This window comes from Eptatretus burgeri, chromosome 9, assembly GCF_056783735.1.
Source record: "Eptatretus burgeri isolate ZD-2024b chromosome 9, Ebu_testis_v1, whole genome shotgun sequence".
In the NCBI taxonomy this organism is placed as follows: Eukaryota; Metazoa; Chordata; class Myxini; order Myxiniformes; family Myxinidae; genus Eptatretus; species Eptatretus burgeri.
The window spans coordinates 72,022,709-72,037,097 of record NC_140969.1 but is presented as its reverse complement, the minus strand read 5'-3'; the positions used below and the strand labels follow the sequence as shown (position 1 = coordinate 72,037,097).

Here is a 14,389-nt window from a genome sequence, read left to right as displayed (position 1 = left end):
CTGTATAAGTGTTGTCATGTGCTCGGTAGTCGGTAGTAGATCTGCATTGTGTTTCTTTTGTTGCAATTGCTTTTGGTGCATAATTGTTGTGTTTCTTCTTTTGTTACATTTGCTTTTGGTGCATAATTATTGTAATTGTATATGTGTGCTTTCCGTTTGCCGCGGAATAAATGTGCTTTATGTTGAACTGTTTTTCCCGTTTCGCTTCGTCTTTTCTTTTATTGAATCTCCATCTTACTTCACGTAAAGGGTTGGTCTTGGGCTAAATACGCCCAATAATTAATCGAACCGTCGAGGTTGACGATAACACCGCTCGGTTATCCCGATAGTACGGAACGGGTCGCTTAAAGTGGCCCGTGTCCGAAGTCGACCTGCGGCGAGGTGCGATCGCCCGATCTACCCTCCGTGTGGGTACTTAGGTAGGTCGAATTTGGCGAGCAACCCTATCCCACGCGGGGGGCCGATTGGCACGATCGTGGTGAGGCCGAAAGGCCCACCCGTGACTAGTTCCCAGCGTTAGTCCTAGAGGGTCACGACGGGATTGTCCGTCCGGTGGGCGACGTGCCGCGATTCGAGTTACGTGGCCGCTCGCACGCCGGCGGGCGCGAATCCGCAACAATATATTACTAGCGGGGAATGCTTACACGAACTGTGCTTCCCCATTGTCATGGGTCGCTCAGCTGCATTTGATTTTCCATTAATTTTTTTTTTCTTCATTTACGGATGCTTTCTGGTGGTTCTCTGATTTTCCAGGTGTATCGGCTTCGATGCCCATCGGCATACAAAATTTCAGCTTTCTATGTCACCCGAAAAGTACCAACTTTAATATCAGTCAGTGGTTAGAAAGATCTATATATATATATATATATGTATATATATATATATATATATATATATATATATATATATATATATATATATATATATATATATATATATATATATATATATATATATATATATATATATATATATATATATATATATATATATATATATATATATATATATATATATATATATATATATATATATATATATATATATATATATATACATATAGACCGGGCGTAGTGGCGTGCGCCTGTAATCCGGCTACTCGGAGGCTTGGGTTGGAGGATCGCTTGAGGACGGGGACTCTGCACTGGGTAGGGTGTAGAGCAGCCTGGAATCATGGCGAAACCCAAATCCTGATCCCTGTGTCGTAAGAGGCGACCAGGGTTGCGTCAGGAAGGGCATCCGGCGTAAAACCTGTGCCAAATCAGTATGCGGATCATAACGGATGATCCGCTGTGGCGACCCCTAACGGGAGCAGCCGAAAGATGAACAACATATATATATACATATACATGTGTGTGTTAGATAAACAGCATGGCAGAATTTGTTGAAGAAAATTTTAAGAAGACGACGTTTTTGGCACAAATATACATAGCCATATACGTTTGCTCCATTATAATACGATTATTATTATTATTATTTTTATTTCTAGAAGCACCTGCTCGAGCAGTCAGGGGGGTTATGTTATCATTGATATTCAAAGGTGTAATTCCAAAAACCTCTCCAAAATACCTCTTGCTGCATAATTCAAAATACCTCACTCCACTGGAAAAACATGGGAACAGGAATGTAAAGGGTGGGGACTTGTTATAGACTCTCCCATCTGGAGCAGCAATACACGATACACATTTACATCGAGAATTCGTGTCTCTCACCCCCTCCCTGGAAAAACCACCGGCAAAGATAAAACACCTCTATACACTAATTGGGGTGATGCTGATCCTATGCAGGAAGCCTGGATGTAATTGGTCCAAAACTAAAGGAGGAGTAGCATGCCAAACACACACAAACACCGGTCAGTGAAATATAGTAAGGATTATTACTATTATAATACTTATTTTAAACAGTTCCAATCATAATTACTCATACAAACTGCAGATGTTGAACTTTGAGGAAAAGTCCAAACGGATCCAGTTTTCAGCATCCATAATCGAATACCTCTCGCAGCTTCCTGGCTGCCATTGAAATGTCATTGTGCCCTTTTGCTCAAACAAAGGGTAAAAACGCCCGGAACAAACTGCTCATCCACACTTTCCATGGTGGTTGGCATGCCTCGTTCAACGTCCGGTCGATTTTATCCAGTGCCTTTCACAGCCAATAATTGAGGTTCGCCTCATGGGCATTCGCCATCTGAGTGTGTATCGCGTGATGCTGAGATCCTTGGATGAAATCCATACACTGCGTTGATTCGACAATGACGTCCTCATGTCCTCGTGATTCATGTAACGGCGTCTGGTTTTTTTTTGCCACCATTTGTTTGGGTTTATTAAATTCCATTTCAGCATGTCGGCCAATGGAAATACATAATGCAATCAACCCTTCTGCTCGTAGTGAATAGATGCGGATGGAACTTTCGCGGCAGATGAGTGCTTTATACTGACAAGCATGATGAGTCTGATGAGAGTAAAACATCGGCGTTTACCAGATTATTTCATGAAGGCTGCGATAAAAAATAAATTAAATCGATTTTACCTATTTAGTGTTGCCATCTGCAGCCGTGGCTCATGATGACGCAGGGGACCTCGGGTTCAAATCCCATATCCTAGAGACCCTCATTGCCCAATAGGATATTGATGCTCGCCAAACTTGTCGCGAACAGGTCACCACATTCGCCACATGTTTCGTCTTTATGTAATTATTGGTCTTAAGGTTCGGAAAGGGGGGGGAGAGGGGTTGTGCAAGGAGTGGGAAGGGAAGGTTAGGCGGCTACCCACTAAAACATTCAATTTGAAGAAAAACAAGAGAATGTTAGTGATTTGAAATGTAACACCACAATGTCGTGATATTAATACACATTAAATATAGCTAAACGGTTCCAGAATGCACAATAAAAGGAAACATTAACGGTGTCTGTCACCTTTCCTACACCACTTCACACCATAGTCACCAAATGACGAAGGAATCATTGACAATCTCTGGGAACTCCGAGCGGTCCAGACGAAAAAATATCAAATATATCATTTTGGCCCCATCTCTCAATGGTAAAGGAACACTTTTAAAAACCTCCAGAATCTGGAATTGGATTTGGATCTTCAATAAAAGCTAATCCATTGCTCATTTGGTCCAAAATATATCCACCCAGCAAGTTTGGTACAAATCCATCCACAACCTTTTAAGATAACCTGCTGACAAACAAACAAACAAGCAGTCATCGACTGGTACTTATGAAATCGTCAACTTGACCTCTGACCTTGTCTAATAAAAGCTGTCTCTCGAAAAGGTAGTGACGCAAACCAGAAGTTTCTACAATGATTCTGTACCAAACCATCAAAAATCGAATGTTTTGGATGTTTGAACTCACTGTGACCTTGACCTTTGAACGATTTTGACAAAAATCTAATCAGTGCTCGCCACCACCCTCCTGAATCACGTGATGTAATTTGACATTGGTAGCTTCTTCCGTTCTCGAGTTATCATTTTTTGGATGTTTGACCTACTGTGACCTTGACCTTTGACTGATTTTGACCAAAATCGAATCAGCACGAGCCATCACCCTCCTGAATCACGTGGTTTAATTTGACATTGGTAGCTTCTTCCATTCTCGAGTTATCTGTACCAAACCATCAAAAATCGAATATTTGACCTCACTGTGACCTTGACCTTTGACCTATTTTGACCAAAATCTAATCAGCACTAGCCATCCCCCTCCTGAATCACGTGGTGTAATTTGACATTGGTAGCTTCTTCCGTTCTCGAGTTATCGTGCATACAAACAAACAAATAAACCAATGTCACCCTCAGGGTGACCCGTATCTTGCCAAAAGGTGACCACGTGTGACTTCTTTAAGGTCACACTGAGGTGAACAGAGCTGCTATCAACCAGGAGCGACTCCTTGAGGAATATCTGCCTACGAGAGATTCCGATGAGAATCGTTCTACAGAGTAACCATGAAAAATATGCTTTTGCCTCATAACGTCACCAAATGACGTCATAATGTCTCAAGCTTGACATATCTAGAAAGCACTCATCGAGGTGTTCAATTTGAGGTACTACACGATATGGTTCCTAAAACTTGAAAATTTGACCTTAGGGTCAAATATGTTTGACCTCAGGCGCTAACCATGAAGGTCAAGGCCAATCGCCACCAAAAATTAATCAGCTGAGTGCCAGACCATGAACTATATTCCCATGAAGTTTGAAGGTGATCCGATCAAAATTACTCAAAAAAAAAGGGTTTCGTTGACTCCCCTGATTTGCGACAAAGTGACCTTGACCTTTGACCTTGACCTTCAAAATTTTATGCGCTGAAAGGGACCTCTATAGGCCTCTGATGTGCGAAGTTACAAAAATTTCCAATGACAACTGTGCTCTGCAGAGTGATTTATACGTGATTACAGACCAAAAAAAACCCAAAACAAACAAACAAAAAAAAAACATATGAAGGTCAAGGCCAATCGCCACCAAAAATTAATCAGCTGAGCGCCAGACCATGAACTATATTCCCATGAAGTTTGAAGACGATCCGATCAAAATTACTCAAAAAATAAGGGTTTCGTCGACTCCCCTGATTTGCGATAAAGTAACCTTGACCTTTGACCTTGACCTTCAAAATTTTGTGCACTGAAAGGGACCTCTATAGGCCTCTGATATGCGAAGTTACAAAAATTTCCAATGATAACTGTGCTCTGCAGAATTTTTTATACGTGATTACAGACAAACAAATAAACAAACAAAATAAAACAAAAAAAAAAACATACAAGCTGACTAACATATCTTGCAAAAACTTCGTTTTGGCAAGATAACAAACAGAAACGGAAGTCATCAATATACTTACGAAATCTTTAGATTTCGTAAGTAACAAATGGACAGACAGATAGATATGGGTGCAAACATAACTTCCTTCCACCTTCGGCAGATGGAGTTAAAAATAGAAGTTTATTGTGGACTATCAGATTTACCCGGCATCGCGTGGGAAGAGAAACGTAAATAAGTAACACTTTGTACCCAATGACAAAGATTGATGCATTGATTAGCTGATTGTAGCTCTGTTTCAATTTCCATGTGCATCCATCCCTGAATATGTCTGAAGGAAAAGATATCTGAATGCAAACGGCTTTGCATTTTGCATGCGGACGTGCTTTCCATTTTCATTTTGATCTTCCTCTTTGTGTGTTGGTATGTATCGTTTGCAATTCAGAATCTAAAAAGCCTGTGAGACTTATTGTGATGAATACCCCATTAACAATGTCCCCCTCCTCGCTCCTGACAATGCCTAAATTTTTTTTTCCCAAAGCAGATGCAAATGGGCTTTGGAGGACAGGACAGCCGGGCACTTTCTAGTTTTATAGAAACCCAAACCGACATCACGTCAACTCACCGTTTTAAACCATTCACAACACCCCCCCCGCCCGCCCCACCTGCTCTCCTGCCCCATTCTCAGTCCACGGACCTCTCCTGCTGCTCCCCCACCCTCAGTCCATGGAGCTATCCTGCTCCCCCCCCCCCTGCCACCGCCCCTTCCCTAGGGAGGTGAAACTACATGTTGGTATGTAATACTCGGGATGAATTTACTGATGGAATGGCGTTTTAATTGTTTTGGCAAATATTGTCTGAGGACTTGCCATTGGTGGTTTGGGGTATGGGGGGGGGGCGGGAGGTGAAGAAGAGGAGGAGGACAAATTTACCCATGTGAAGAGTGCTTTAACCTCAGCATCGCCCTGGAAAAAAAGGAAATTGTAATATCCTCTGCCATCACCACCAGGTGGCGCTACACGTTACACATTTACATAGAGAATCTACACCCCCCCCTTTCCACCCCCACACCCTGCATGAGGCTGCGGCCACATAGCTTATGTTACCTCCCACACAAAGTTCTATTTGTACCCTGAGTTTGGAGTTTAGACCTTAGAAGATGTGGCTATGCATAGAACATATAGAAAGAAAGAGAGAGGGGAGAGAGAAAGAGAAAGAGAAAGAGAAAGAGAGGGGAGAGAGAAAGAGAAAGAGAAAGAGAAAGAGAGGGGAGAGAGAAAGAGAAAGAGAAAGAGAAAGAGGGAGAGAGAAAGAGAAAGAGAAAGAGAGAGGGAGAGAGAAAGAGAAAGAGAAAGAGAGAGAGAGAGAAAGAGAAAGAGAAAGAGAGAGAGGGAGAGAGAAAGAGAGAGAAAGAGAAAGAGAAAGAGAAAGAGAGGGGAGAGAGAAAGAGAAAGAGAAAGAGAGAGGGAGAGAGAAAGAGAAAGAGAAAGAGAGAGGGGAGAGAGAAAGAGAAAGAGAAAGAGAGGGGAGAGAGAAAAGAGAAAGAGAAAGAGAGAGGGGAGAGAGAAAAGAGAAAGAGAAAGAGAGAGGGAGAGAGAAAGAGAAAGAGAAAGAGAGAGGGGAAAGAGAAAAAGAGAGAAGAAGAGAGAAGAAGAGAGAAGAAGGGAGAAGAAGGGAGAAGAAGGGAGAAGAAGGGAGAAGAAGGGAGAAGAAGGGAGAAGAAGGGAGAAGAAGGGAGAAGAAGGGAGAAGAAGGAGAAGAAGGGAGAAGAAGGAGAAGAAGGGAGAAGAAGGGAGAAGAAGGGAGAAGAAGGGAGAAGAAGGGAGAAGAAGGGAGAAGAAGGAGAAGAAGGGAGAAGAAGGGAGAAGAAGGAGAAGAAGGGAGAAGAAGGGAGAAGAAGGGAGAAGAAGGAGAAGAAGGGAGAAGAAGGGAGAAGAAGGGAGAAGAAGGGAGAAGAAGGGAGAAGAAGGGAGAAGAAGGGAGAAGAAGGAGAAGAAGGAGAAGAAGGGAGAAGAAGGGAGAAGAAGGGAGAAGAAGGGAGAAGAAGGGAGAAGAAGGGAGAAGAAGGGAGAAGAAGGGAGAAGAAGGGAGAAGAAGGGAGAAGAAGGGAGAAGAAGGGAGAAGAAGGAGAAGAAGGAGAAGAAGGGAGAAGAAGGGAGAAGAAGGGAGAAGAAGGGAGAAGAAGGGAGAAGAAGGGAGAAGAAGGGAGAAGAAGGGAGAAGAAGGGAGAAGAAGGAGAAGAAGGGAGAAGAAGGGAGAAGAAGGGAGAAGAAGGGAGAAGAAGGAGAAGAAGGGAGAAGAAGGAGAAGAAGGGAGAAGAAGGAGAAGAAGGGAGAAGAAGGGAGAAGAAGGGAGAAGAAGGGAGAAGAAGGGAGAAGAAGGGAGAAGAAGGAGAAGAAGGAGAAGAAGGGAGAAGAAGGGAGAAGAAGGGAGAAGAAGGGAGAAGAAGGGAGAAGAAGGGAGAAGAAGGGAGAAGAAGGGAGAAGAAGGGAGAAGAAGGGAGAAGAAGGGAGAAGAAGGGAGAAGAAGGAGAAGAAGGGAGAAGAAGGGAGAAGAAGGAGAAGAAGGGAGAAGAAGGGAGAAGAAGGGAGAAGAAGGGAGAAGAAGGGAGAAGAAGGAGAAGAAGGGAGAAGAAGGGAGAAGAAGGGAGAAGAAGGGAGAAGAAGGAGAAGAAGGGAGAAGAAGGGAGAAGAAGGGAGAAGAAGGAGAAGAAGGGAGAAGAAGGAGAAGAAGGAGAAGAAGGGAGAAGAAGGGAGAAGAAGGAGAAGAAGGGAGAAGAAGGGAGAAGAAGGGAGAAGAAGGGAGAAGAAGGGAGAAGAAGGGAGAAGAAGGAGAAGAAGGGAGAAGAAGGGAGAAGAAGGGAGAAGAAGGGAAGAAGGAGAAGAAGGGAGAAGAAGGGAGAAGAAGGAGAAGAAGGGAGAAGAAGGGAGAAGAAGGGGAGAAGAAGGGAGAAGAAGGGAGAAGAAGGGAGAAGAAGGAGAAGAAGGAGAAGAAGGGAGAAGAAGGGAGAAGAAGGGAGAAGAAGGGAGAAGAAGGGAGAAGAAGGGAGAAGAAGGAGAAGAAGGGAGAAGAAGGAGAAGAAGGAGAAGAAGGAGAAGAAGGGAGAAGAAGGAGAAGAAGGGAGAAGAAGGGAGAAGAAGGAGAAGAAGGGAGAAGAAGGGAGAAGAAGGGAGAAGAAGGAGAAGAAGGGAGAAGAAGGGAGAAGAAGGGAGAAGAAGGGAGAAGAAGGAGAAGGAGCCGAGGGAGAAGAAGGAGAAGGAGCCGAGGGAGAAGAAGGAGAAGAAGGAGCCGAGGGAGAAGAAGGAGAAGAAGGAGAAGAAGGGAGAAGAAGGGAGAAGAAGGGAGAAGAAGGGAGAAGAAGGAGAAGAAGGAGAAGAAGGAGAAGAAGAAGGGAGAAGAAGGGAGAAGAAGGGAGAAGAAGGGAGAAGAAGGGAGAAGAAGGGAGAAGAAGGAGAAGAAGGGAGAAGAAGGGAGAAGAAGGGAGAAGAAGGGAGAAGAAGGGAGAAGAAGGGAGAAGAAGGGAGAAGAAGGGAGAAGAAGGGAGAAGAAGGGAGAAGAAGGGAGAAGAAGGGAGAAGAAGGGAGAAGAAGGGAGAAGAAGGGAGAAGAAGGGAGAAGAAGGGAGAAGAAGGGAGAAGAAGGGAGAAGAAGGGAGAAGAAGGGAGAAGAAGGGAGAAGAAGGAGAAGAAGGGAGAAGAAGGAGAAGAAGGGAGAAGAAGGGAGAAGAAGGGAGAAGAAGGGAGAAGAAGGGAGAAGAAGGGAGAAGAAGGGAGAAGAAGGGAGAAGAAGGGAGAAGAAGGGAGAAGAAGGGAGAAGAAGGGAGAAGAAGGAGAAGAAGGAGAAGAAGGAGAAGAAGGGAGAAGAAGGGAGAAGAAGGGAGAAGAAGGGAGAAGAAGGGAGAAGAAGGGATAAGAAGGATAAGAAGGGATAAGAAGGAGAAGAAGGATAAGAAGGGATAAGAAGGATAAGAAGGGAGAAGAAGAGAAGAAGGGAGAAGAAGGAGAAGAAGGGAAGAAGGGAGAAGAAGGAGAAGAAGGGAGAAGAAGGGAGAAGAAGGGAGAAGAAGGGAGAAGAAGGGAGAAGAAGGGAGAAGAAGGGAGAAGGGAGAAGAAGGGAGAAGAAGGGAGAAGAAGGGAGAAGAAGGAGAAGAAGGGAGAAGAAGGGAGAAGAAGGGAGAAGAAGGGAGAAGAAGGGAGAAGAAGGAGAAGAAGGGAGAAGAAGGGAGAAGAAGGGAGAAGAAGGGAGAAGAAGGGAGAAGAAGGGAGAAGAAGGGAGAAGAAGGGAGAAGAAGGAGAAGAAGGGAGAAGAAGGGAGAAGAAGGAGAAGAAGGAGAAGAAGGGAGAAGAAGGAGAAGAAGGGAGAAGAAGGGAGAAGAAGGGAGAAGAAGGGAGAAGAAGGGAGAAGAAGGAGAAGAAGGAGAAGAAGGAGAAGAAGGAGAAGAAGGGAGAAGAAGGAGAAGAAGGGAGAAGAAGGGAGAAGAAGGGAGAAGAAGGGAGAAGAAGGAGAAGAAGGGAGAAGAAGGGAGAAGAAGGGAGAAGAAGGGAGAAGAAGGAGAAGAAGGGAGAAGAAGGGAGAAGAAGGGAGAAGAAGGGAGAAGAAGGGAGAAGAAGGAGAAGAAGGGAGAAGAAGGGAGAAGAAGGGAGAAGAAGGGAGAAGAAGGGAGAAGAAGGGAGAAGAAGGAGAAGAAGGGAGAAGAAGGGAGAAGAAGGGAGAAGAAGGGAGAAGAAGGAGAAGAAGAAGGGAGAAGAAGGGAGAAGAAGGGAGAAGAAGGGAGAAGAAGAAGGAGAAGAAGGAGAAAGAAGGAGAAGAAGGAGAAGAAGGAGAAGAAGGGAGAAGAAGGAGAAGAAGAGAAGAAGAGAAGAAGGGAGAAGAAGAGAAGAAGAGAAGAGAGAAGAAGGGAGAAGAAGGGAGAAGAAGGAGAGAAGAAGGAGAAGAAGGAGAAGAAGGAGAAGAAGGAGAAGAAGGGAGAAACAGAGAAAGAGAGAAAGACAGAAAGAGAAAAAGAGAAAAGAAGAGAAAGAGAGAAAGAGAGAAAGAGAGAAAGAGAGAAAGAGAGAAAGAGAGAAAGAGAGAAAGAGAGAAAGAGAGAAAGAGAGAAAAGAGAAGAAAGAGAGAAAGAGAGAAAGAGAGAAAGAGAGAAGAGAGAAAGAGAGAAAGAGAGAAGAAGAGAGAAAGAGAGAAAGAGAGAAAGAGAGAAAGAGAGAAGAGAGAGAAGAGAGAGAGAGAGAGAAAGAGAGAGAGAGAGAGAGAGAGAGAGAGAGAGAGAGAGAGAGAGAGAGAGAGAGAGAGAGAGAGAGAGAGAGAGAGAGAGAGAGAGAGAGAGAGAGAGAGAGAGAGAGAGAGAGAGAGAGAGAGAGAGAGAGAGAGAGAGAGAGGAGAGAGAGAGAGAGGAGAGAGAGAGAGATTTGTTTTGCCTTTTATAGGTATAGATTTGTTCATAGAAACTGGTTGACAGTCAGATAGATCATTGATATCTGCAGGTAGTGCTTGCTGTCATCAGTACAACGGCCAGGTAAAAAAGGAAGTCATTTGTTTTTGAGGGATATTAAGAATAGCAGTTTAACCTCGGCCAATTTAGTTAGCTCGAAATTATATTGGGTTTATCGGGAACCTGCTGGTGCTGTCTCACAACCAATGAACCAATGCAACTGTTTACAAAAATAATTTTTAAAAAACAACTTTTGAAAAACCTCAATTCGCCACATGTCTGTGTCCGATTCGCCACATGTGGCGAGTGAGGAGCGTATTGGCCAACCCTGCTATAGACCATGCTTGTCTCTTTTGTCTCCAGGGTCCAAGGGCTATCGTGGGGCCTACAAACACTAATGACACATACACATGTAGACAAATACATACTTTCACATAAACACAGCCATTGATGTTGAAGGAAGTGATGTCACTTCCCAGAGCACTTTGCGTACCAGTGACAAGATATTTTATGATGACGTTTTGTTCTCACCGCACTCAGTTGACCAATTAAGGAATAATTTTCTCTTCCCATGGATGCCAACCCTTGGATTTGTCCTCTCTCTGTTGTCTAAATGCTGAGCGTCAAACAAGGAAGCAGCAGGTACCATTCTTAATGGCTTTAGTATAACTCGGCCATAGATTTGCACCACAGACCCCCCAGACTCAGAGTGGACGCTCAAACCTTTATTCCACCGAGTCTGGATGTATCAATGTCCTTGTAATTCATGTAAATATCCACTCATGTCTGCTAATGTCCTTGTCCTGCATTTACATACGAGCTCCACTGCAAGGTTTTGATCGATTAAAATAAATAAATAAATAAACAAATGATTGATTTATTGAAATGTCGACAAATACCGGTAGGTGCCAGGTTTTGGCACACCAGACAGACGGTAAGATCTGCCACCTACCTACCGCCTTTTAAGTGACAATGACAACTTCTAATCACACGGTACTTTCCAAAAAATAAATCTCAGGGTCATCATGAAGCCTTCCCAAATCATACATTGCTGTCCTGTTTTGAGGAATACTTCAGCAACACTCCGCGATATAGTAACTACCTGCTACATAAACATGCAATTGTGAGCTACAGAAATGTTCGTAACTTTTAGTGTGTTCTCTGATGCAAACAATAACTTGGAGGGGTGTGGAGGAAAAACAACCATGCAAGCCAAGTCTCCTTAACCTTTCAAAAAACTGCATACATAATATGTATATCGGACAAGACTATTTTTTTATATTTTTGAATTATTTGCCAAAAGTAAGCCTGCAGCTATGTTTCCTACATACATAGATACGGAGACGGTAAAAATTGCGATCAATGGTTTTCAATGTCTGTGTTCGGAGCTATCGAGTCATGGATACGGCATGCAGATACGGATACGATTTTTCCATTCGCACCATGTAGCTCTTTGAAATTGTATCCGCAATGCCACCGGATGGCGAACTGCCCTCATTGACATCATGGTATTCAATACGTGGAGTATCGAGAATCCGATCAGTGCTGAAGGAGTTGAGTGGTTGATAGAACTAGTGAGGGGAAAGAAACCCTTATCTCTACAACCCAAGACTCCTCGAACACAAAGATGCTCAAAAAATACACAATGTCTGGGTCTGCATTGCTGATGTCATGGGCCGTGAGGGTGTCCGTGGTGCAGAGAACTTTGCATCCTTGACATAGCTGGTGCAGTGTGACCACTCCTTGGCTTTTTTCACCAGATCTTGGCTATTCGTTGTTCACCTTGGCGTCTTGGTTTTCTATAGGTTTTCTCGGCGGATAGGTTTTCTATTATCATCGCTTTTCCGAAACCTTGTGAATTATTGGCTTTTTTAATTGGCTCACCTTGGCATTTATGAAAATGAGGAGTGGTCACACTGAGCTGGTGCCATATCTTGCAATTTCCACACTTGTGACACACTATATCTGTATCCGTGTACATGTGAACACAGTGTCCGATTTCCCACGTGTCTTTGCCATATCCATATCTGTGTATATGTGAACATAGCCTGAATACTGGGGCAATGACTACATTCCCTGAATGCTTTGACCAATGCCACGATCATTCGCAGTTCAGTTCACAACCGCTTGGATGAGCCTTCAACAAGAGATCACGAATGAGCCAAAGACACCTAAAATGTCAACGGAATGTTTTCCTCCCATTTTAAAATAATAAATCTTCGAATACGTTTCACATTGAAAACACCAACCATGCGGGTATTCGGTAGTCACGGATTGTTAAAAAGAGGATAACTTACGGCACAGGTCGGGTCTCCAAAGTCAATCTTGAGGTTTCCCATGGCACGGATAATGGCGACGATGGACTGAATGGTGTTGCTGAAAACGACGGCTCGATATTGGTTGCACTCCTCTTGGGAATATCCGCACTCGTGGATTATCCTACGTGGGGGCAACAACGTGAGAATTAAGTCATCACAATTCATCCGTGTTACACTTCTTTACATGGTAACCTCGGATCTTGCACGTTTAGTCAATCTCTTTGAATATCATGCCATGCCACCATTTACAGAAGTGCAACAAATTGTGTGAGAATTGCATATTTAAGAGTAAATTGACAGAAAACAACACAAAAGAGAAATCATTGCTGTTCGGGTGTTCAGTGTAGTTAGTTGTCTGCCTCCGAGGCATGAACCTGACCACACTGTATACGGAAGTATCACTCGAGTGTTTTGCCACGTGCTCTCGGATTCCAGTGTTGTAGTCGGAGACAACGGTGCAGGCCAAATGAGCAGAACTTCCTTTTTGTGCATATCCTTTTCCTTTATTAGTTTGACTGTCGTGTTTCGCTTCCTTGTTATGAGTGTCATGTTCATGTAAAAGACCATCCATGAGTCTTCATGCATAGGATTGCTTTTTAAAATGATCCTTTCTTATTACATGTATAACCATGTACAATTACATCTGAAACAAGAAAAAGAGCAATCGGAGATTGCTGACCCTTGCCAGGACTGCTTTTGTGTGGTGTATTTTGTGTGGCATTTGTGTACTGGTGTGTTATGTTTTTAATAAGAGACATAATTAAAACTGCCACTTTATAACTGCTGCCAGTGACGACAAGGTACCAAGACGTCCCGTTTTGATGCAACTCCACTTTGATTGGACACCTGACCTTGACCCATGACCTTTTAAAATTAATATTCATTATTCAATTGAATTTGGAATGGGATTAAAATACATTCAATTCAAATCAAATGGAAGACCACATAGATACAGTCCTGCATTGGAGTAATCAGGAGCCCAAACAAGCAAAAAGCAAAGATGAAGTCATAAGGAGGAACCTCGATAGGATTCACATTTCAGATGCAAGTCCACTTCACACCCATCCAGGTGCAGCCAAGTGAGCCTTATTCAAAAAATAAAAAAGAACCCAGATAAAAAATTAAATAATTCTGGCTGCCAAACCATGAGTCCGATGAAGTTGAAATTTAAAACTTGTGTTCCCCATCAGCACTAGATCATAATTGTGAAGTTTCACGTCGACTGATTAAGCGGTTCCAGAGAAAACATTATTTAATATTTTTCTTCAATCCAATATGGCTGCCAAACCACGTGACATCAATTATTCCTTAACCACGTGACATCAATTATTCCTGAACAAACTTGTACACCCATGGCTCAGGGAACAACATTTGTGTGAAGTTTCCCCTCGATCTGTCCAGCCGTTCTGGAGAAGTTTTTCTATTGGTTTTAGGATAAATCCAAAATGGCTGCCAAATGATGTGACCAATGATGTTATATGTGTGAACCTTTTGTTTCTTATGGATAGGCGGTTATACATGTAAACATTTGCCTCGATCTGTTCAGCCACTTCAGAGAAGAAGACTTTTGAAGGATTAATATATATATATATATATATATATATATATATATATATATATATATATATATATATATATATATATATATATATATATATATATATATATATATATATATATATATATATATATATATATATATATAGGCCTGAAAGTCACTTTACCCCTTCCCAGTGAAGCATTATTCTTGAACTCTTTTAATATACAGGTTTTATTGCACAGTACTTACAATAATTAATTTGTCATTGTATCTGTACGTGCTCCATCATTCTTCTGAGTCAGTGTTTCCGCATACCATAGCGGGTGAGGAGGTGAGGGCAGAGGGGAAGGGATG

The 14,389-nt window shown here is 42.9% G+C and overlaps 1 protein-coding gene across 1 annotated transcript in view; it reads right to left on the bottom strand.

The window, feature by feature from the left end:
• The window catches only part of LOC147020341 (guanine nucleotide-binding protein G(i) subunit alpha-1-like), a 141,213-nt gene that overhangs the window by 51,607 nt on the left and 75,217 nt on the right, over positions 1 to 14,389 (bottom strand). The window contains exon 3 of the mRNA XM_085895652.1: positions 12,475 to 12,616. Coding sequence (XP_085751778.1) covers positions 12,475 to 12,616 — 142 coding nt within the window. The remainder of the gene's footprint in view (positions 1 to 12,474; positions 12,617 to 14,389) is intronic.